This window comes from Eptatretus burgeri, chromosome 14 (assembly GCF_056783735.1).
Source record: "Eptatretus burgeri isolate ZD-2024b chromosome 14, Ebu_testis_v1, whole genome shotgun sequence".
In the NCBI taxonomy this organism is placed as follows: domain Eukaryota; kingdom Metazoa; phylum Chordata; class Myxini; order Myxiniformes; family Myxinidae; genus Eptatretus; species Eptatretus burgeri.
In genome coordinates this window covers 24710393-24733559 of record NC_140974.1, presented here as the reverse complement: position 1 = coordinate 24733559, position 23167 = coordinate 24710393, and the positions used below count along the sequence as shown (strand labels likewise).

At 46.7% G+C, this 23167-nt stretch overlaps 2 protein-coding genes across 9 annotated transcripts in view; one reads left to right on the top strand and one right to left on the bottom strand.

Annotated features, from left to right (window-relative positions):
• The window catches only part of C14H1orf21 (chromosome 14 C1orf21 homolog), a 31664-nt gene extending 19983 nt beyond the window's left edge, over positions 1 to 11681 (bottom strand). For 2 of the 8 annotated variants that reach the window (XM_085854017.1, XM_085854022.1), the window contains exons 1-3: positions 10842 to 10979; positions 7635 to 7849; positions 3045 to 3151 (exon numbers count right to left, since the gene is read on the bottom strand). In XM_085854017.1, coding sequence (XP_085710143.1) covers positions 3045 to 3151; positions 7635 to 7752 — 225 coding nt within the window. In that variant the 5' untranslated portion in view covers positions 7753 to 7849; positions 10842 to 10979. Of the gene's footprint in view, positions 1 to 3044; positions 3152 to 7634; positions 7850 to 7939; positions 7959 to 7980; positions 8105 to 10841 lie in introns of those variants that run through there. The other 6 variants (XM_085854019.1, XM_085854020.1, XM_085854021.1 and 3 more) reach the window with 6 other exon arrangements.
• A 4337-nt stretch (positions 11682 to 16018) lies between these two features.
• Positions 16019 to 23167, top strand: part of LOC147012801 (procollagen galactosyltransferase 1-like) — a 110479-nt gene continuing 103330 nt past the window's right edge. The window contains exon 1 of the mRNA XM_085854014.1: positions 16019 to 16542. Within this exon, the coding sequence (XP_085710140.1) occupies positions 16286 to 16542 (257 nt within the window). The 5' untranslated portion in view covers positions 16019 to 16285. The remainder of the gene's footprint in view (positions 16543 to 23167) is intronic.

Sequence of the window (23167 nt, the reverse complement as noted above, 5' to 3'; positions counted from 1 at the left end):
GAATTGAAATCCTTATCCAAAAGAAAAGGACAAAAAAACAAACCCAGGCAGTGCATAGTCAGCAGAGGCCTACAGGCCTAAAGTGTTAGGCCCACCAGAAAAACCAAGATGGCGGCCATGTCATTCCGTTGAGGTGCAATGGTGGGTGAAGTCAAGCGACCAATGTTGGTGTGGTCCAACAGCTGTCTGACCAAAGGGTGCACATTTCAAAAATGGACCCCCCCTCCCCCTCCCACCAACAAGAACCCCAACAGCAACACAGAGCTCTTGTAGTCCTGTGACATGTCACAGATAAAAAGCTGAGACTTCATATATCTGATCTATGACCTGATGTGAGTGAAGAAGTAAAATTGATAAAGTTCATAACCCATGCCAAGAAACTGACACAATTATATGCATAGATCATACGGGTATATGGGCCATAATAGTAGTGTGTTCAGTGAACGATGGTATTTTTGTTCAGAATGAATGCGAGAGATTAGACTATGTGCTCTACGAGTGCCGTTCTAGTTAGGTATACGTTGCTTTTTTGTTGAGGTAGACAATGTTGACCCATCCCAATGTCTGTATCCAATATATATATATATATATATATATATATATATATATATATATATATATATATTTTCTTTTTTTTTACTGTTTTACCCTCTGTAATCAGTCTTAAATGTTCTTTTTAGCATTTTACTAGGCCGGTGGCAAAGTTTAATTGGAAAAAGTCGCCACACCATCGTGACTGAATCCCCACCTCAGAACATCAGTTGTGAAGGGTCATGGAGGAGCTGCTCCGCCACCCGAAGCAGTGTCCAATGGTGAGCAAAAGAGGAGGGCATGGTACGTCATTGGTGACGTATGTGCCTGAGGCCATAAAGTAAAGGCGGGTGCTTGAGAGAGAAGAGGAGCTACCCCAAATCAGCTATGAAGAACCTGTATCCCTCTTAACTCCAATCCGACCAGAGCCACGCCCTCTCCCTTCGAGCCCGGGTGATGACTGCGGCAGCCGGTTGGTCCTGTCCGAGAAAGTCGGGACTGGGCCGAGATTCTCCAGCAAGCTCCATTGGGTTTGCCAGATCTCTTTTCAGTCTTGTCCTTCCTGCTTTGGCTCTATCACATGGTGTGCCCAATTAAGCCCCAAGGATTTCGGTAATTAAGGAATCCCGTTCGTTCATTGAGCGCAAACGATCTGTGGTGAGTAAGGGATCGGTTGCATCATTTCTTTTATTATTGTCATTGCTTTTTGTACGTTCCCCTCCGCACTACTGTCATTTATTAAACTGACTTGGTGTGGTGGTTCTCCTCAGGTGATGAAAGAAAGACCCATTAAGGCAATAATTGGCTGTGGCATATAATGCCGCACGTCCAGACTGCATTGCACGTCAAGCTCGCTCGGCCTAAATTATTCGAATAAAGAAACACGGTGCCCGATCAGCATAATGCTGGGCAGAATCTGGACATCCAAGCGATACTGTATTGCAGCCTTGGATACGTAATCTGGCAGGGAAGACCCCAAAAAAGGTTGACGGTTGACCGTTATGGTCATGTTGATACGACTCGTCAGGTTTGGACCAGGCGACTGGAACGACCGGGCGATCACAACAATATAACGAAAACTATAGTCATCAAAGATGTATATTTCAACATTTTCCTTCCACATGTGTGTCTGTTTCTTTATGAGACCAAATGCATTGAAACTTGGTGGTTGTATGTAGGCTGTGCATGGGAACATTATACTAAGTTGGGATGACAACCACAAACTTAAAGTTACCCACCCCCATCCCCCACTCCAGGGTGCTGACAGCAATGGGTGTTTCTTGTAATAGCAATTTTCATGATCGACAATTTGGTTGTGCTCAAGTAAATAAATAAAACAGGCTTCAGCGCTGCACCAGAACAGATTACACATTTGTTTCGAGGTGTCAGCCTTGCGAAGGCGGTTATAAAAACAGACATCACACATGTGATTGCTGCCTTCAATACAAACGAGTCATGCCCAATTGAAGACAATGTAGCACTCTGTTTTATGGTTAACACTAGTGAACTCAAGTAACTGTACAATTAACAAGTGGACCATCTGCCCAAGAGCCCATAAAAGCTCTGCGTTTAAAAAGCCAGTTTCTGTAACTCCACATCGTGGCGTTCAGACATGACCTTTGGCTAATGGCCGTACACCGAGTTGTATTCACAGATATGGAACATTTCCCAACGCTATCATCCTGTACGCAGTCAAAGCCTCACCAGTGTATCCTGTCTGTGTACGTGACAAATTCCAACACCGTTGGCTAACAAAATAAATACCGAGGTGGGTAACCTGCCAATCCTGAAGTGGTATCAAAAGAGGAAGGTAGCCGATTATGTGCAACGGATGAAATCAACAGGACGTTGATGGAGGTAATGTTAACCATGGATAATGGAAGTAATAATGAGAAGCGAGTAGTAGTCTATGTTTCAAGATATTTGGCTACAACGAAGGATGAACGTCCGAAACATCAGCTTCCTAAGGTGGTTAACATGCTTCAATCAACGGTCTCTTGATTTCGACCTTTAATCTTAAAAAGCAAAAAAGAATAAAAACCTGTCTGCCGACACTAGGATTCAGCATCAAGACGAGTTCGCCATGATACTGGATCCATGCTTTGCAGAATACGGCAAGTATTTTAAGAGCACGTCTTCAGACAAGGATGGCCAATTTCAATTATACAACGCTAAGATACATATTTAAAATTAGGCATTTTGGGAACATGAGAAACAAAACGATAGGCAGATTTTTTCCCCATTACACTATGGGTCAGGCATCACTCATGGGATGCCGCATTTACCTCAATGAAGTAATGACACTGCAAGAGGCATCTACAAACAATTAAAATGTTGACATCATCATTGTGTATAGAAACATGCTGAAGCACGAGGGAATGGTGAAGATGAGAATCAAGGGAAAACAACCGAGTGACTAAACGAAGGGGCGTGCACGCAACGCTTCATTCTCTTCGGCACAAACTTCCATGAAAAGGATCGCTACGGACAAACTGACAGCCTTCGGGACTCACATTGCCATCGGCGCTTCTCAAAACCATTTTCTCGGGGCCCTCAAATCCAAAGAGGCGATTCGGTGCGGAACCCGCAGCTGCATCTGCTCCATGGGACCCGACGCCATCTGCTCCCAGCACATCACACATGAGCCTGCCAGTCTGCTCATCAATACTCCCCACCATTCGATCTCTAAAAGCATTTGCATGTGCAGCCTCAAGCCTTGGCGATAAAATGCAAGTATGGCAATCCACCATATTATTTAATTCTAAGATTTCTCGACTTTTAGGAAGGCCTTTGGATTACATCTGCCAGACTCTGGAGGGAAGCCAGGCTTTACGAGAATGGTACTCAAAGTACCGATCAGCATGAAAAGGTCAAGCAAGTCTGTGCAGCAGAGGAGGTCCAACATTGGTGACATTGCCAGGTCGTATGCTTCAATCATCGTTTATTCAATCAAAAAACCAATTGATTTTGACATGCATGTAAGTTTGGACTGGCAGGATAGTCTAGTCTAGACTCTAGAGGTAATTACACTCATCTCAAAGCTGTTCTAGCCTGGGTTTGAATCCCAACAAAGCTATACACTGTCATCCTGGGGTTTCACAGGCAGGCCGATTCATCAATGTGTGTGCCGTCCCTCGGATGGACGTTAAAGCAGGCATCTCGTTATGAGTTGGTGGACGTTAAAGATCCCATGGTGTCCTTCGCAAAGAGTAGGCGAGCTCATGCTGGCACGATGAACAAATTACAAATTCTGCTCTAATCTTAATCAAACATCAGGCCTGGCCAGCTGGTTCGTGAAAGACTTGGGCCAAGCTTCCAGCGGTCAACCACACAAGAATATGGGAATAATTGTGGCCGTTTCAGAAGAAGAGCCATTTTTGTGGTTCAAAAAGTGTTGCCATTGTACAGCCAGCAGGTACTCTGTTAATGCTGGTAGAATTTCAACTGCAAACAACCCACCCATAATATAAATGTCATAACCAACAAGGCCTGGTTGAAATCGTAATCCAAGTGACGACAATTAAAGTGGGTGGATTTTAATACTTTTTTTTTTCCTTTTGAAGTGTCCAAGGTCCACGGTGGGGTTTGAAAATATGCATCACATGTCGGACAGGGACGTTCACCGCTACACAAATTACAAGGATATTCAGAGATGGACAATGTAGAAGCCCTCCCGCTTTAAATAAAGAGGGGCAGTGTGCAATTCAAATTCAGGAAAGGGCACTTGTGAGCAGGATAGGGGAATCAATCATCAATAGGAATGGAGGTGTGGGGGAGGGGAGGGGGGAGGAGGGGAGGGGTGGGGTGAGGGGAGGGGGTTTTTTGACAATATATGATATTCAATCCCAGCATCATGAGCTGTACTCTGACAGGAATGCCACAAAATAAACTAGAAGGGCACTTGGTAGAGCGCATACCTCCACTCAGTAATGCCTGATCCACGATCACATATCAGGCCCAATACACTTTTGAGATATCGTGCTATATATCATTTTTGAGCCCTATCTTTCAATGGTGAATAATTACTTTTAAAAAAAATTTCTAGTAGTTGGATCCAGATTCGGATCTTCATCAAAATCTATTCAGTTCGTCCTCGTCACACACCGAACCTGTCCACAAAATTTCATCTGAATCCGTCCACAACTTTTTGAGATATCTTGTACACAGACAAACAGACAGAAAGGGGTGAAAACATAACCTTCTTCACCTTTGGTGGCATAGGTAAAAAGTAGTAGCTCAAAAGGTTTTTATTTAATACAGTGAGTTGCTTTAAAGTCATATCACTCATTTGATCTTCTTCTTCTTCTTCTTCTTCTTCTTCAACGGCCACAATTCCACATTTTTGTGGGGTTAGCCGGGGGAACCTTGGACCAAGTCTTCACGAACCGGCTGGCCTGAAGTTTGACTAAAGTTAGGGAAGGAATTTGGAATTTGGCCAGGGTGCCAGCGTTAGCTTGCCTACTCTTCGTGAAGAACACCACGGGATATTTAACGTCCACCAGCTAATGGCAGCAGACAGGACGGATGTTAAACAGACGTCCCAAGGATGGCACACACATTGATGAATCACCCTACCTGTGAAACACCGGGATGACACTTTACAAACTCGGTCAGGATTCAAACCACAGCTAGACAGCTAAGAAGCGAGTGCACGTACCTCGAGGCAACCGTGCTAGCCTCACATCATTACTCATTCAGTCAATGGAAATTCTTCTGAAAGAACATGTTCATTGACCATTTCCAAAAAAAAAAAAGAATTATACAAGCGACCTCTGAGACCGTACTGAATCACATGATGATTCAATGTGAAACCTCATAAAGCAGCGACTGGATGAAAGCAGGCAGAAACCCAGACAATTCAATTGAAGTTATAAATGAATAGAAAACTAGAACGGGCACTCGTAGAGCGCATACCATCGCCGCAGCCACTAGTTACCTTTGTATTAAGTTGTCCACAACGCATCTCAATACAAATATGCATTTTGTGACCCCCATGACCTTTGACCCACAACCGCTACCTAGGGTGACAATAGTACTATACCTTGTGTCATTTCAGAAGATGGGGAATTGAACACTGAACAATTTGGAGTTAATTTGATGTAAATCGGAAACATATTAACCGTTTTCATCATGAAAAAACGATGTTGACCTTTTTGTGACCTTGACCTTTGATCCAATCGCTCCCAAAATCTAATGGATTTGTCCTTTCATGATGCCAAACAAATCCAAAACAACGAAAGCCTCTCTGCATTTTGTTTTTTTTGCGTTAAGTTGTCCACAACGCTTTCCGATATAAATGTGAATTTGTGTGACCCCCTTGACCTTTGACCCCCAACCGCTGCTTGGGTGACAAAGTACTATACCATGTGTCATATTATAGGATGGGGAATTTAATTTTGAACATTTTGGAGTTAATTTGCTGTAAATCAAAACAAAATTGACAATTTAATCGCAAAAAAACGATTTTGACCTTTTTGTGACCTTGACCTTAACCTTTGAGCCGATCGCTCCCAAAACCTAATCGATTTGTCCTCTCGTGATGCCAAACACATCCACAAAATTTCATGACAATCTGCAAAGTGGTTTTTGTGTAATGTTGTCCGAAACGCTTCCCAATCAAAAACTCCATTTTGGTGACCCCCTTGACCTTTGACTTCCACAGACTAACTAGGGTTGCAAACACTATACCATACGCTATATCAGTGGATCGGGATTTGAATACTGAACATTTGGACTTAATTTGATGTAAATCGGAACAAAATTGACACTTTAATCGCAAAAAAACGATTTTGACCTTTTTGTGACCTTGACCTTGACCTTTGATCCGATCGCTCCCAAAAGCTTCACCTGGCGTCCTTGAGTAACTGCACACCATCTCTGAAAATTTCATGCAAATCGGTCCAGCAGTTTTTGCGCAATGTTGTCCGCACACATATTTACCAATAAATAAATACACAGGGGTCAATACAATACCTTCGTCAAACGAAGTTTGCGAAGGTAACTCGAACGGCACTCGGTAGAGCACATATCTCTGCCAGGCTAAACAGTTTACGTCTGTATCCCACAGATAGGCCGGATCTGGATCCGGACCTGAATCAAAATCAAATCGGCAAGTTATTGTCACCGAACCAACTCATCCACCTAGTTTTGTGATAGCTCACCCTCAACGTTTGGAAATATTGTGCTTTACAGTACTGTACCATATATATCATTTTTGTCCCCATCTCTCAATGGTGAAGAATCACTTTAAAATAAATATATATATATATATATATTTTTAACTCTTGTGTTCATATTTGGATCTTCACCAAAGTGGAATCAATTTGTCAAACACCCAACTTGTCCACAAAGTTTTGTCCCAATCCGTCCATAACTTTTTGAGATATTGTGCTATACATCGTGTTTGGTCCCATCTCTCAATAGTGAAGAATCACTCAAAAAATTCTGGTATCCAGATCAGGATTCGGATTTTCACCAAAATCTAATCATTTTGAGCTTGTCACACACCCTAACCTCTACACCATGTTTCGTCCGAATCTGTCTACAACATTTTGAGATATCCTGCACACAGACAGACAAACAGGAGCGAAAAAAAAATAACCTCAGTCCACCTTCGGTGGTGGTGGTAAAAAGCTCTTGACTTCAAGTTTGATTTTTGAGCTTGTAAGCTAAAAACATAAGAAACACTTTCAGCAGATCAATTGATGTAGAAAATTTATTTTCAACACATCGGATGATGTAGCAATTTTGAAAAAGTCAAGTTTGCATGCTTGGGCTCAACCCCCTTCATTACAGTGTAACCAAAAGAAGGTGCATGCAGGTGCAGTGCTGTCAAAGAATGGTGTTGATATCGACATTTGAAATGTGACCAATGTTTAACAACACCTCCTTTTTGGGCAGTGGACAATTGGTCAAGCCCTCAAGAGCTCTTCCACATGGTGGACAAAGATTATACTTTCAGCGAGACATTGCTTTTCTCAAGAGGGGTTGTACAAATTGCTCAGAAACGACGTCACAGCAAGGTCAGAATGTCAATTAAAATGGATAATTATTGGTTAGAACATGGCTCGCTTGCTGGAGTATCTCGGACTCCGATCACCCACCTGCCTTTTTGGTGTCCCCGTAAGCATTGCCATTCTGCTGGTTCTTCTCATCATCATCGCTGGGACTGATTGACTGCTGCTTCTTGCTGGAAGCGCAGCCCATCGCAGGCAGACGCATCTGGCCCCCCCCCACGGCGGCTTCGCCTCGCTGTCCTGCGTCACTCCCCTCTCCACACTCCCCCTCTTCGATATAGAAGCTGTCACTCACCAAGGCCCTGTAAGGGACAGGGTTACTTGGTAGTTAGACTTAAACATGATGTTGAAGAAGGAAACAGCAGAATAATAGTCATCACAGTCATTATCACCTGGGTGGTGCTCAGCAACTAATTGTGCGCAACATAATCACCGGATGTTAAGTGAAGCAAATGATGCTTTCAAAATCCAAGATACGTCAAGTCACTGGCAATGCCACAGGAGATCAATCACGAGCGTGCACTCGCGTGACACAAATGCGTAGATCGGAGATAACGCTGCACAAAGAGAAAATGACGAGTTTCATTTCAGAAAGCAATAAAGAGGTGAAATTTACCTCAAATTTCCAGATCACTTCAACCCTTGCAGCCAGATTGCACAGAGGGCTTTCAAATGGGAAAGTGTGCACGAACATCCAATCAAACAAAGGTCTTCAACTAAAAATAAAAACTTGGTTCACATCAAAACCGGCAGTCAAAGTCTCTCACGCCGAACAAATCGTCCTTTCGAGAAAGCAAACGAAAACCCTTTCGAGTCGTCGCCAAATTCCCTGTTTATGCATGTGCTCGTGGTAGCCTGGTGTTGGCTTAGTGGTGAGGGTGGCGGCTTGGGATCCAAGGGTCCTGAGTTCAAGCCCCGTTGGCTGCTGAATTAACACCAGGGGGTTGACTTAGCCTGTCATCCTTCCGAGGTCGGCGAAATGAGTGCCAGTGTACTGGTCCCGGTGTATGCCCCGGTTAGAATAGGTGTACCATATCCCTGTGTGTCGTAAGACGTGACCAGGGTTGGCGTCAGGAAGGGCATCCGGCCATAAAACATTGCCTCAAGAAAAAGTGGAACCCCTGCACAGCAGGGAAAAATGGCTGTAAAAACGGTCATGCATGTGCTCGTGGCAGGGGTAAGGGTGGGACAGCCAGCGATTAAACACGGTACGGTTTCTGTGATGCACAGAACAGCCCCTGTTCCTTGCGTTTGGTTTGGAATGTGGCTCCGGCAAGGAGGTAATAGCACGAGGTGGGAAGAGTGCGATGAGAGGGCATACCTACGGCGGGAAAACCTCTCTCCCTCTCCCGTCTGATGATCTTATCTCTCAAATCCACTGACATGGCAACAATTCTCACGTCTTTATGGCACGAGTTCATAAAAAGGTGTGCATTCGGTCATTTCAGACCAAAACAAGGTGGCCATTGATGCAAGATTTTACAACCGTGTGGACTTAAACGGTTCATTTGGGTGTCTATCCGTGTCATACGGGCCTGTACACACACGTACTCCTCTCGTCCCCAAACCTTCACAGTCACACAAAACGTGTTCTCCCACTCCCCCTGGCAACGGCAGCAGGGCTGTATAATGAGTTTCAGCCGGCCAGACGTTTGCCTACGCCGATGGAAAAGCGGGTGCAAAACGTTGGCGTGGGTCGATGCCCCACGGAGACAGATGGCCACATTTTTGTTCTCACCATTTGTAGACAGACTCACCAGGGCATTAAATTTAACTATAAAAACCAAGCTGTCCCTTTCTCATCTTCACATCTCTTCGATAAAATGCAACGCTCTTTCACAAGACAAATGGAACAGTTCCACAAGCCATACACAACACGAAAATATATCAGATTACGGGGGCTCGTGATGCTGGGACCAAAGGTTCAGATTGCCGGGGGGGGGGGTCTTGTGATGCCGGGGCCGAAGGTTCAGATTGGGGGGCACGTGATGCTGGGGCCGAAGGTTGAGATTGGGGGGGGGCTCGTGATGCTGGGACCGAAGGTTGAGATTGGGGGCTCGTGATGCTGGGGCTGAAGATTCAGATTGGGGGGCTCGTGATGCTGGGGCCGAAGGTTGAGATGGGGGGCTCGTGATGCTGGGACAGAAGGTTGAGATTGGGGGGGGCTCGTGATGCTGGGACAGAAGGTTGAGATTGGGGGGGCTCGTGATGCTGGGGACAGAAGGTTGAGATTGGGGGGGCTCGTGATGCTGGGACAGAAGGTTGAGATTGGGGGGCTCGTGATGCTGGGGCCGAAGGTTCAGATTGGGGGGCTCGTGATGCTGGGGCCGAAGGTTGAGATGGGGGGGGCTCGTGATGCTGGGACAGAAGGTTGAGATTGGGGGGCTCGTGATGCTGGGACAGAAGGTTGAGATTGGAGGGGGCTCGTGATGCTGGGGCCAAAGGTTAAAATCCTATAGCATGGTCATTTGTGCAGTCTTCGATGTAGGTCTGGCAGGTGATGGTCGAGCCTCAATGGTCGCTTAAACAAAGGAGCTATTAATTGCCCGAATGTAGAAAGACCCAGAAATGAACAAAACCCGATGCCGAGGCTTTGTCTACGAGGCACAGCTGCTTCATCACAATGATGGTCGCAGCATTACCCTCAATATCGACAGGACGGCTTGTGACGGGCAACGAGGATACCGAATGCGAAAACGGCTCCTGGTGTTGTTCGACACAAAGACAGAAAATTCCAACTTTCCTCCAAAACAAAACAGCACAAAGAACACAAGATTAGAATCATGGATTTCCTCACACTTGGAATTACAATGGAATGTTCATCAAACCGGGGAGAGGGGCACGGTTCGGGGAAACGATGAGAAATTGGGAAAGTCTGGTAAACACAGGACCGTCATGTCCTCAAATCGCAAGGAGTTCATGTTCAGCATCCTGAGCTTAGAAAACACCGTTAAAATTACCAACTCGTGAGCGGTTTGGGTCGCACCGTGCTGGGCTTAAGGGAACGCAGAACGCGGTTGGGAGCTAGCCGAGGACCGTCATTCCCACGCCTCGGGCCTAATCAATTTGTCGTGGAAGGAGAAACTCTCGAGAAAGATCCAATTGGGTCGTGAGATGTCCGGGCCCACGAATCCGAGGACGGGGCCTTGCTGACCGGGAAATGTTGGGAACGCTTCCCCACCCACGGCCCCGTTCGTTATCTTCGCATTCAACTTGGCTTCTCGGTATCGGACGCAAACATGGAATATCGGCGAAAGGAAAGGAACATGATGATGTAAAATAAATAAACCTCACCGGCTCTCAACACGTCCTCATGTCTCCCGTGCGGCTCCACAACCCGATTTCCCAGTGCAGCGCCGCTCTCCGGTGCATTTGCACCACGGGTTGTACCAAAGTGAGTCCACCCCACCGCCCCTCTCCCTCTCTCGTGATATACAAACCGATCATGGGTGGCTGCCAAATCAGGTCTTACCATGACTCCTCCCACAAATCACCAAATGAGGTCCTTCCCCACGAATTGTCACTTCAAGTCTTCCTGTGACGCCTCGGACAAAACACCAGCATGAGGTATTACCATGACTCCTCCCACAAAAAGCCAAATTAGGTATTCCTGTGACTCCTCCCACAAAACGCCAAATTAGGTATTCCTGTGACTCCTCCCACAAAACGCCAAATTAGGTATTCCTGTGACTCCTCCCACAAAACGCCAAATTAGGTATTCCTGTGACTCCTCCCACAAAACGCCAAATTAGGTATTCCTGTGACTCCTCCCACAAAACGCCAAATTAGGTATTCCTGTGACTCCTCCCACAAAAATTCAAAATCTCGTCTTGCAACTTGCAAGGCAACAATCGCCCCTCAAACAAAATGCCAAATCAGATCCTGCCAGGGCTCCTTCCACGACTTGTCAAATCAGATCCTACCAGGGCTCCTTCCACGACTTGTCAAATCAGGTCCGACCATGGTTTATCCCACGAAAGGGATGAACGACTTCTCCAATCGACATATAATGGCCTCATAGGAAGGGAGAAATTTGCGAGTGAGGGCACGAATAGTGCTAGATCAGTTAGATAGCTTACATCCATACTTGTAGGTGGTGTTAAACGCTGGAAGGAGAAAGAGGGAGGGGAAAAGGAAGGGGAAGGAGGGGAGGGGACTGAGGAAAGGGGACGAAAGGAAGAGGGGAGGAGAGAGAGGGAAGGGAAGGGGAGAGAGGAAAGGGGAGGTAGGGGGGGTGTAAATGGGTTGGAATAGAGGGGAGAGGGAAGGAGGAGTAAGGAGGGGAAAGAAGGAGGTGAAGAAGGAGGAGTAAGGAGGGGAAAAGAGGGTAAAAGAAGGAGGCGAAAGGTCGTGCAGATGGTAAATAAATGGAATTTTGAGATCTCAGACTTCCTTTGCAAATCCCCAACGACTGAACCTCACCAATAACGAGAAGGGTACTCAGTGGAGTGCATACCTCCACCACGTCATGCCTGATCCTTAAGAACATATCCGGCCCAATCAATACATTTTTGAGATCTCGTGTTTATATCGTATCTGACCCGATATTTCAATGATGAAGAATCACTTAAAATATATAATAATTCTCGTATCCAGATCCGGATTCGGATCTTCATCAAAATCGAATCAATTCGTCCTTGTCACAAACCCAACCTGTCCACCAAGTTTCATCGGAATCCGTCCACAACTTTTTGAGATATCCTGCTATATATTAGTTTAGCTCCATCTCTCAATGGTGAAGAATCACTTTAAAAACTTAGATAATTCTCGTATCCAGATCTGGATTCGGATCTTCACCAAAATCGAATCAATTCGTCCTTGTCACACAACCAACGTGTCCACAAATTTTTGTCCGAATCCATCCACAACCTTTTGAGATATCATGCTCACAAACAAACAAACAAACAAACAGACAAACAAACAAACAAGCCGGTAGGTGACATGGCTGCTCGCTCTAGATGGAAAGCTGGCCGACGCGACTAGCCGATATTCATGTACATGCTATCAATCAATTTAGCACAATAGATATGATTATCACAGCCCTCTTAGTTTGCACCCAGAAACCCGCCTTGTGAAATTTCAGGCATGTTTCCAAAGAGGCTCTAACAAATGGCAGCCCTGGTAATTCCATTTATCTATTCGCTAAAGATTTTATTTTTTTATATGATGCTGTAAGACATTCTCCTTGGGCACAAAAAAACAGGTCCCTCGGAGGTCCAGTTTCGGAGGTATTGATTTTTTTGTACAGTCCACAATAAGTGTACGATGTACGATAAAGTATTTTAGCTGTTGCTAAGCAACGGAGGTGTGCATAGCAACCATTCATTTTTGTGTACATGCTCGCCACATTGTACACATTTCACCCAAGTTTCATCAAAATCAGACTCTTTCTCTTCGAGATATTCGCAATTAACCGTTTCTGAAATGTTCGACATGTACTCGCCCAAAACCTATCTCCTCCTACAAATATTTTTTGTTCGGGCTGCAAATTGGCATGAAGGGAGCTAGATAGATTGCGCACAGAACTAACTAACCGTAAACTTCGATTTTTCGATTTTTTCGTATTTCTTCGATTTTTTGACCACTTTAAAGAGCCGTTGCTAGGGCCCGGGGTCCCATATTCGAAAGCACACGATTCCCAGAAATATTGGTCCTTCCTACCAAATTTCATTGGAATCGGTTGAGTGGTTTAGCCCCGAGGCTTGACCAAAGTTTAGCGGACAGACAGACAGATGGAAATGTCCAGAATAAGGGTGCTCTAAGAGCAGCCAACAGACAGACACAGAATGACACACACAACCGACCAACATGATTCGGATTTCGGCAATTAACAAAAACACACACACACACACACACACACACACACACACACACACACACACACACACACACACACACACACACACACACACACACACACACACACGGAGGCGATCAACATACTTGTCAAGAAAAATTAATAAAATTGAAAGTAAAAACAAATGGACAGACAGACAGAGAGGGGTGAAAACAGAACCGTCCTTCGTCCTTCGGGGGTGGAAGTAAAAATAAATACCTGTATATCGATATTCGAGCTTGAAATATATATCAGTCCCAGTAATATCAGGGGTGTGCTCCATGACCAATGTGCTTGCTATCTCTTGCCAAGCCAGCCGTTCCTTATAAACCGTTTTGATGTAGTGCTTGTTTGAGTGCTTAAGCCGCTTGGCGAGCCATCCACAAGCTGATGACCTCCGTGACGAGGGGGGGGGGGGTTGGATGTCTTCATCCCTGTTTGTATGTTGGGTGGTCGCTGGAGTCCCCTTATTTTCACTTTTTCCGTCTGTATGTATGTTTGTAATGGACAGCTCTGGAGGCCAGAGGAGTCAACCGATTTCGATGAAACTAGACAGATAGGTTCATACCAGGATCGAGTTCTATGCTTTTGAGCACCGTTGCTATGGACACCACCGTTGCGTAGCAACGGGACTTTGAAATTTTTGAAAAATCCTAAAAAAAAAATTTTTCGAAAATCAAAAATCGGCTTCCAGGCTTTTATGCGCACTATAATCAACCTCTTTGTCAAAAAATTTCAGCCTGATCCGTCAAAAACTGTATGACTGGTATGCAATTATGTAGCGACCACCCATGTCGCCTACCGGCTTGTCTGTTTGTTTGTGAACACGATATCTCAAAAACGTCGTGGACCGATTCGGACGAAACTCGGTGTAGTGGACGAGTTGGTTCGATGAGAAGAACAAGCCGATTCGATTTCGGTTCAGGTCGGAATCCACATCCGTCCTCTCAGTGGGACACAAAACCTGAACTGTGCAACCGATCACTTGTCTTTTCTGAGGAATTTGTCGATCTCAAGATGATTCTCCAAAGGGTCATTTTATCCACAGATATTAATTTGAGTCACGTGTTGTATCGAATGTTTTCTGTCATGAATCCTGTCGGTGTTTTACTTTTACCTCTTTCGTTTTATTCTAATCTGTTCAAACAACAATAACAATAACAATAACAATAACAATAACAATAACAATAACAATAACAACAACAACAACAAATTAACCAATAGGAATAGGGAGTCCCGGATTCGACGCTCGGTCTCCGCCCACATACTCGGGCGTGATTGGTCAGGACACGCCCTTTTCGCAAACCTCTTCAATGTTCCAGAAAACACGGTCGAGGTTCTGACGGTGGGAATGGAAGAGCGTTTTATTTATATAATTCATCAATTTGAAATCCCTGGAGAAGGTGTTTCACCGACACCTGATACTCGAAACATTCAAATGAAGAAGGGTGACGTGTTCGATGGATTCTGAATGTCCAGACGTGACGTTTATTGGTATTGATAGTAGAATGGTTCGTTAATGGTTTAACGGCATTTGGAATACCCACCGTCAATAAACACTGATTGCTTCTCACACAGGTTCGAGGAAGGAAAGGACTAAAACCGAAATAATTAAGGAAAAATAAATGTCTCTCAATGGCCGAAACACACATGTGAACGGAAATATCCGTCCCACCCAATCCCTGTAGACCCCCACACTCCCTCCCACCCAATCCCTGTAAACCCACACCCCCTCCCTGTAGACCCCACACCCCCTCCCAGCAATCCCTGTAGACCCCACATCCCCTCCCACCAATCCCTGTAGACCCTAACCCCCTCCCACCCAATCCCTGTGAACCCCACACCCCTCCCACCTAATCCCTGTAGACCCCACACTCCCTCCCACCCAATCCCTGCTGACCCCACACTCCCTCCCACACAATCCCTGTAGACCCCACACCCTCCCACCCAATCCCTGTAGACCCCACACCCCTCCCACCCAATCCCTGCTGACCCCACACTCCCTCCCACCCAATCCCTGTGGGCCCCACTCTCCCTCCCATCCGATCGCTGTAAACCCACACCCCCTCCCTGTAGACCCCACACTCCCCCCCACCCACTCCCTGTCGACCCCACACCCCTCCCACCCAATCCCTGCTGACCCCACACTCCCTCCCACCCAATCCCTGTTGACCCCACACTCCCTCCCACCCAATCCCTGTAGACCCCACACCCTCCCACCCAATCACTGCTGACCCCACACCCCATCCCACCCAATCCCTGTAGACCCCACACCCCATCCCACCCAATCACTGCTGACCCCACACCCCATCCCACCCAATCCCTGTTGACCCCACACCCCATCCCACCAAATCACTGCTGACCCCACACCCCTCCCACCCAATCCCTGTAGACCCCACACCCCTCCCACCCAATCCCTGTGGACCCCACACCCCTCCCACCCAATCCCCGCTGACCCCACACTCCCTCCCACCCAATCCCTGTGGACCCCACACTCCCTCCCATCCGATCCCTGTAAACCCACACCGCCTCCCTGTAGACCCCACACTCCCTCCCACCCAATCCCTGTCGACCCCACACCCCATCCCACCCAATCCCTGTCGACCCCACACCCCCTCCCACCGCGTTTACAGAGCTTTTCCTCTCCGGAAACAAGGTTCAAAGCAGCTGCGATCCATCATTCAATACATTCCACGAGTCCGTCGCACGGCTGGAAAGTACAGACAAGACCAGACGGTTTGGTCTTCAAATGAGCGTTAAACGACCAGGGAAGGAGTAGGATCGCACATTGGGACGGGGATCGAGTGTCCTGCTCATGGAAATCCCAAGAACTTTAAATAAACGACACGAGGCGAGTTCGGAGCAGGGAGGTGCGTGCTGAGAACCAACCTCCCTCTCCGACATGCCCCGAGCATCCAGCGGGTCCACGGCCTGCTTGGCCATCTGCACGTTTCTCCTGTGGACTCTCCGGCTTCTCGTGGCTTTTAATAGCGATGTTCCGCAAGAAGCCACGTCCACGCAGAGGCAACCACGAACGTCGGGGACGACCGAGGCAATCGTCATGGTGGTCTTGGTGGTTCGAAACGGTGAACATTCTCTGCCTCACGTGCTTGGGGCATTGGAGGGGCAGCGATATCCTCGGAGGCAGATGGCTTTCTGGTGGGTGATGACAATCGGCACGGGGGATGGACCTATGTCTTGTCGTTTCATCTGCATGGTGTGGACCCTGTGACTGACCCTGTTATACAGACACCCTGTGGATATATATAGTTGGCAGGTTCACCAAGACAGGATGTACCTACGTGTCACCAGTTGACCAGTGCAGGATGCACCTGCTGGAGGCCGGTTACCCAGTGTATAGGATGTACCTGCTGGAGGCCGGTTCACCAGTGTGCGGTACACCTCCGGTTGACCGGTTCACTCATGTTTTATGCACTTGCAGTGGACTGGTTCACCTGCGCTGGGTGGATCTGCGGCGGACCGGCTCAGCTGCGCCGGGTGGACCCGCAGCCAATCGGTTCACCTGTGCCGGGTGGACCCGCAGCCGATCAGTTCATCTGTGCCGGGTGGACCCATGGCCGACCGGTTCACCTGTGCCAGGTGGACCCGCAGCTGATCGGTTCACCTGCGCCGGGTGGACCCGCAGCCGATCGGTGCACCTAGGCTGGGTGGACCAGCGGCCGACCAGTGGACCCATGGCCGACCGGTTCACCTGCGCCGGGTGGACCCATGGCCGACCGGTTCACCTGTGCCGGGTGGACCCATGGCCGACCGGTTCACCTGCGCCGGGTGGACCCATGGCCGACCGGTTCACCTGTGCCAGGTGGACCCGCAGCTGATCGGTTCACCTGCGCCGGGTGAACCCGCAGCCGATTGGTTCACCTGTGCTGGGTAGACCCGCAGCCGACCAATGCACCTGCGCCTGGTGGACCTGTGGCCGGCCTTCCACAAACATCAGGGCACTCATAGAAGATGTTAATGTTGGAAAAATTGCCACCATCATTAAAGCGAGTGGTGTTGATGTCCCTTTTTTCACGTTAATAGGACGACCATGGATGGGATTGTGAGATGATTTGTGACCGTACGGTACGATTTTCAACGTGAAATGTTTCCTTTATTCGTATTCGTTCAGATGTTTTTTTTTTTGACGACCATCAAACTGTTTGACAAATGGTCTTCGTCCTTTAAGAAATTGTCGAGAAAAGGTGATTGTTTTCAAAGGAAGAGAGAATTGTACCAAAGTGGTGTATTTCAAATTAGTTGACCATCCCTTGTGTGTGGAGGCATCGTAGTCGAGACGTTCAAAATATTCTGCACCGGTTGACCGGTTCACTCATGTCCACCCAGCGCAGGTGAACCGGTCGGCCACGGGTCCACCCGGCGGAGGTGCAAGAAGACCTGCCACGGATTGTTTTCGTTTTTTTGTTTTTCAATCGAAGTGTTTTTCTGACACATTTTATACACACTTGTGTCTTCCAAGGTTTGGCAGGATAGTCCAGTCCAGAGGTGCGTGCATTTGAGGTGTCCAGCCTGGGTTCGAATCTCGACCCAGCTACAAGCTGTCCCCCTGGTGTTCCACATGCCGGACGAGCCATCGATGTGTGTCCCATCCCTGGGATGTCCGTGAATCTGAGGACTCGTCTGCCAGCACTGTCAGTTGGTGGACGCAGAAGATACCACGGCGTCCATCACCAAGAGGAGGCGAGCTATCACAGGCAACCCGAACAAATTACAAATCCTGCCTCCATCCCAAAGACAATCGGAGTGGTGACGCAGTTTTATTTTTTTAAACTTAGCTTTATCTAAGGATGAATTCAGTCGTTGGACCCTACAGCCTGATGGCTGTGGGACAAGATGGAGGGGTATATTGAAAAAGGTCATAAAAAACATTGGCCCGTCTTGAATGATTGTGTATCTTAGTTATGAATGTCCCATTCATGGTACGGTTACTCTGAGCACGACGCAACAACGCTCGCACGTACCAGTACCCGAGATAGGTTCACTCACCAAACTGATAGGCATGTACAACATTGACTCATTAACTTGATGATAACCATTAACATTAACTTCAATTCCACGTCCATTACCTCCACCACCATCTGTCTGTCTGTCTGTCTGTCTGTCCATGAGCAGGATATCTCATAAAGTTATGGACTGATTATAACAAAACTAGGTGGATGAGTTGGGTCGGTGACAAGAACAAGCCGATTAGATATATTGGTTAAGATCCGGATACAGATCTGACATATCAGTGGGATACAAACCGTAAACTGCACAACCTTGCATCGACCCAAGTGAGGTTCTAGTTTAGATATTTGTTTTGAAGTTTAATCCATGACCAACTTTGGAAGGGGTGACCTTTACCCCCTGAGCGACACGTCCAAAGTTGATTTGACTTTTTTCGTGATGTTCCTTTGATTGATGCGATGGACACCGGATCCACTTCTCTGCAGCCCTTCAGTAGTGTTAAAATGGTAAATTTCAATGTAAGCACGTACTCGATCCGTGGTCATATACGGCTGATACTACAAGTAAAGGGGCAGGACCAGCTGTTTGTTGTTTGTGTTGAAGCGAAACAGCTGTGCCTTTCTAACTTGAGCAGATGTAATCTTTATTATATGAAGACGACTTGGCTCCGCGGACAAACTTTCAGATGTCATCTGGTTTCTGTATCAGTCTGTTCGCATCAGTTCGGGCGTTTGTTTGGTATTGATCGCCCCCCTTGTGTTCCTGAATACGAGTTATCCGAGTGAGTTGGATTTGCACGACTAGTGCTAATCCAACCATATTTTAACCGATTATGCGAGCACAGCACGCTGCTCGAGTCGTGGTCCTTGGTATTGAGTAATCATCCATTATGGATCATCACAGTGGAATTTTGCTGGCATTGCTCAGCCAAAAGTGGTGGAGGGGAGTGTGAGATGGAAGATGTGAAGCTCGTGATGGTGTTCTGTATTATTTACAGATTTAGACTCTCTTCTTCACTTCAAATCGAGCCTCGTCCCTGTCAGAGGTTACGCTTGCTGGGTCAGGTCCATTGGAATGCTTCTGCTGCAAATCCTGATGTGTCATGTTATCTTCCATTATGCCATGCTTCTCCTCCTTTCGTATGAAGCATGTACAGTATCTGCAGGTTTTGCATCGTTGCTGGAGTGCGACTGTGCTGCTGACGCAGTGGCCCCCTGTAGGTTAGAGCAGGAGTTTGTTCAAGGTGCCCATGATAACTCGTCTACCCTTCGTGAAGGACACCGTGGGATCTTTAACGTCCAACAAGTGCCGGCAGACGGGGTTCCCAGTTTGACGTCCATCCAAGGGATGGCACAAACTTCGATGGCTCGTCTTGCATGTGAAGCACCAGGATGACAGTTTATAGCCGTGCCGAGGTTCAAACCCAGGCTACACAGCTCGGAGATGGGTACTCGTACCTCGAGGCCATCTTGCCAGCCATTGTGCCATCCTGATGGCTGAAGTTTGTGTCATTCATTTGATTTTCATCGGTCTCCACACGTTCTGCCGAGAGTGGCGAAGCGGTATTGTGTGTGGTGGAGAATATTGATGGATCGGGATCATTGACAACTCCGCACTCATTCTACGGCGGCTTTTTTTTTTGGCCTCTCGGCCTTTTTTAAGCCCATCCATGGTGCAGTGTGAGCTGCTTGGCTAATGACCTTTCTTTTGCTTCGATGAAGGGTTAACTCCTGAAGCGTTAGCTTTTGCTTTCTTCCCGTGGCAGTTAGCATATCTTGATCAATGCTACATTGGTTTCATCCATTGTAATGGCTGCTCTCCCTTGTGTTCCTTTTGATGTGACCCACCAATGAAAGGCAACGTTTTTTTTTTAACGTCTAGTAAAAAAAAAAATTGCACCATCTCTTATGTAAGTGATGCATTATCATATATACCTGCATGGTAGGAGACCCAGGTGTGTTTCCTGATGAGTCATTTCTGTGGTGCTGCATTGTCCTCCAGTTTGTTTCATCCAATGTGGGTTTGAAAAGGCCTGATGTAGATCTACGTAGGATTGGCATTGCAGTCTCAATGTCCCAGATGTCAACACTTCCCTCTTCCTGTTTGTCCCCTGGTGGGATTGGGGGGATATGTAGCCTAGTTTCAAGTGCCATGCCATTGAATGAACCCTCTTCTCCTGCTCCCCACACTTGGTGATTTTCTCCAACAAACATTCTGTTTAGTTTTTTTTTTTAATGCCATGTTATTTTATTTTATTATTTACTAGGTGCTGTTTATGTATCACTTACACACAAGGGTTGGGGGCAGGAGCTAAAATGAGAAAACCAAACCAGAAAACAGAGTAGGAAGGATGATAGGATATAGAAAGAATGGTGTGGGAGTGTGTGAGGAGTTGAGAGAGATGGAAAGAGGCTTTTGGGAGTTCAGGATAAGGGAAAGGTGGGAGACGTGCTGAGTGAACATCAGAGATAAAGACCTTTTGGAGCTCTTGTTTGCAGACGACTTGGGAAAGCTTGTGGACCATCTCAAGTTGTGGTCGAATCGGTGAAGGCGTTACGGCTTGGAGGTTGCATCGTGGATGGTTGAGTTGATTCGGAAGCTATGGAGTGAGGAGAAGCGACTGGATGATTGGAGGAAGAGCAGAATAACACAAGTAGTTTTCAAACAGAAAGGAGATATCATGGACTGGACTGTGGTCTGTGGAAAGTACAGAGGGATCAAATTGATGGAGCATGCAGTGAAGGTACTGGAGAGGATTGTAGATCGAAGGCTAAGGGAGATTGCCAAAATAGATGTGATACAGTGTGGATTCATGCAAGGAAGGGGAAGAGTGGATGCGATTTTCATCGTGAGACAGATTCAGGAAGAGATATTCGAAGGACACAAGAAGCTGTGCTGGGCATTCAGAGATCTTGAGAAGGCATTTGATAGGATCTCAAAATAATAGGTGTACCGTTAAGGACACGAGAAAACAAAATAAGAGGACAAATGCATGAGGGACATAGCACTGTAGTAAGAACAGTGAATGGGAACCAACAACATTTTAGAGTGGAGGTTTTTCATCGGGGTTATGTACCGAGTCCCTTCCTTTTCGTGACAGTGATGATGGATGTGCTGAGTATGCCTGGTGTTGGCTTCATGGTTATGGTGGTGGGCTTGGGTTCCTAGGATCCTGAGTTCAAATCCCACTTGGCTGTTGAATTAATTCCAGGTTGGGTTGACTCTGCCTGTCATCCTTCCGAGGTCGGCAAAATGAGTGCCAGCTTGCTGGTATACTGTGTTGGAGTGGCGACCCATCCAGGATTGTGCCCAATAGCCCAGGAGACTGCTTAGGCAGCACCAATGCTCTGCACAGAGTATGATCCCAATGGATGGACAATGATTGGTGTGGAAACATGGGCTTTAAGAAAAAAAAGGGAAGAATAGTTGCTGGAGACGACAGAGATGAGAATGCTTCAGTGGATTCTCAGAGTGTCACTAAGAGAGCGGTTGAGGAATGAGGAGATTCGCAATAGAACTGGAGTTGCATATATTAGAGAGGCAAGGTTGGGTTGGTTTGGGCATGTGATGAGAAGAAAGGATGAGGAACCAATCAAGAAAGTAAGTTATGGAATGTGCTGATTAGAGGGAAACATTACGAGGAAGACAGAGATTATGGTGGACAGATGTCGTGGAAAGTAGAGATTTGAAGATGATGGAGATCAAGGTGGATTGGAGAAGCTCACACCTAACTTTTTGCATTGAAGCTTAAAAAGAAAGAAGAAGAAGAGGGAAAGGGATTGATGGAAAGGGACAGATATCTACCTCCGAACTCAAATAAATGATAAGGTGGTATCTTCAGCTTTTCATGCTTCAAATCCAGGATAAAAGCTCCCAAACAGCTGGTGCAAGAATGATCGCTCGCTGATGACTCTGCACGTCTACTGTGGAAGACCTGCAGGAAGTTACAAAGGCACCTGAGGCTTTTGGACTCCCAGGCAGCTGAAAAAGATGGAGGTGCTTCACCTCGAACACTTCACCGACTTCAACAACACGATCTCCAAAGGCAACGCTATTGGTGCTGAGCTCAATTAGTGGATAAGACAAGCCAGCTCATCCTTTGGATGACTGAAGTCCATATTGAGGAACGAGCATGATACCATCACTCAATCCAATGAAACGGAAGACCAAGGAGGAACCCAAGGAAGTAAAGAGCAAAGATGGAGTCACATCAGGAGGAACCTGGATAGGATTCAGGTTTCAGCTGTGACTCCACAACCCTCAAACCCATCCAGGTGAAGCCAAGTGAATCTTACAGAAAAATTTCTGCAAGAAAATTAAGTGTAGGAATGATCATGATGTGGTACTTTCCATCCTCATATACGACTGTGAATCATGGACTTTGCAATCTAGACAGATGTAATTCATAAATTGGTGAGGGACAGACTTCCCAAATAGATATTTTATGGCAAACTCCAATACAAGGGCAAGGGGGCCCAAAATTTTTCACATCTTGAAAGACAACCTCAAATTCCGCACAATCAAAGGTGATTGTGATTTGTGATTACACAACAGATCTGCAAGGAGAGCGTTGCTTGATAATTTCATTTGACTTTTCGAAGAAAGAATTATGAGGAACAAGGAGAGAGAGAAATGTTTCCTTTGAAATGTGCAACCCCTGCATCTCCCGCATCTTCTGCACCAATTCTGGTCTGCAAAATCACTTGAGGGCTTTATTCAAACGGACAAAGATGTCATCCATCTTCATCAAACAGACAATGAGGTCATGAATGGGAGCTTTTGGCCATTCATCCTCTTGTTGACATGCAGCGAAGAA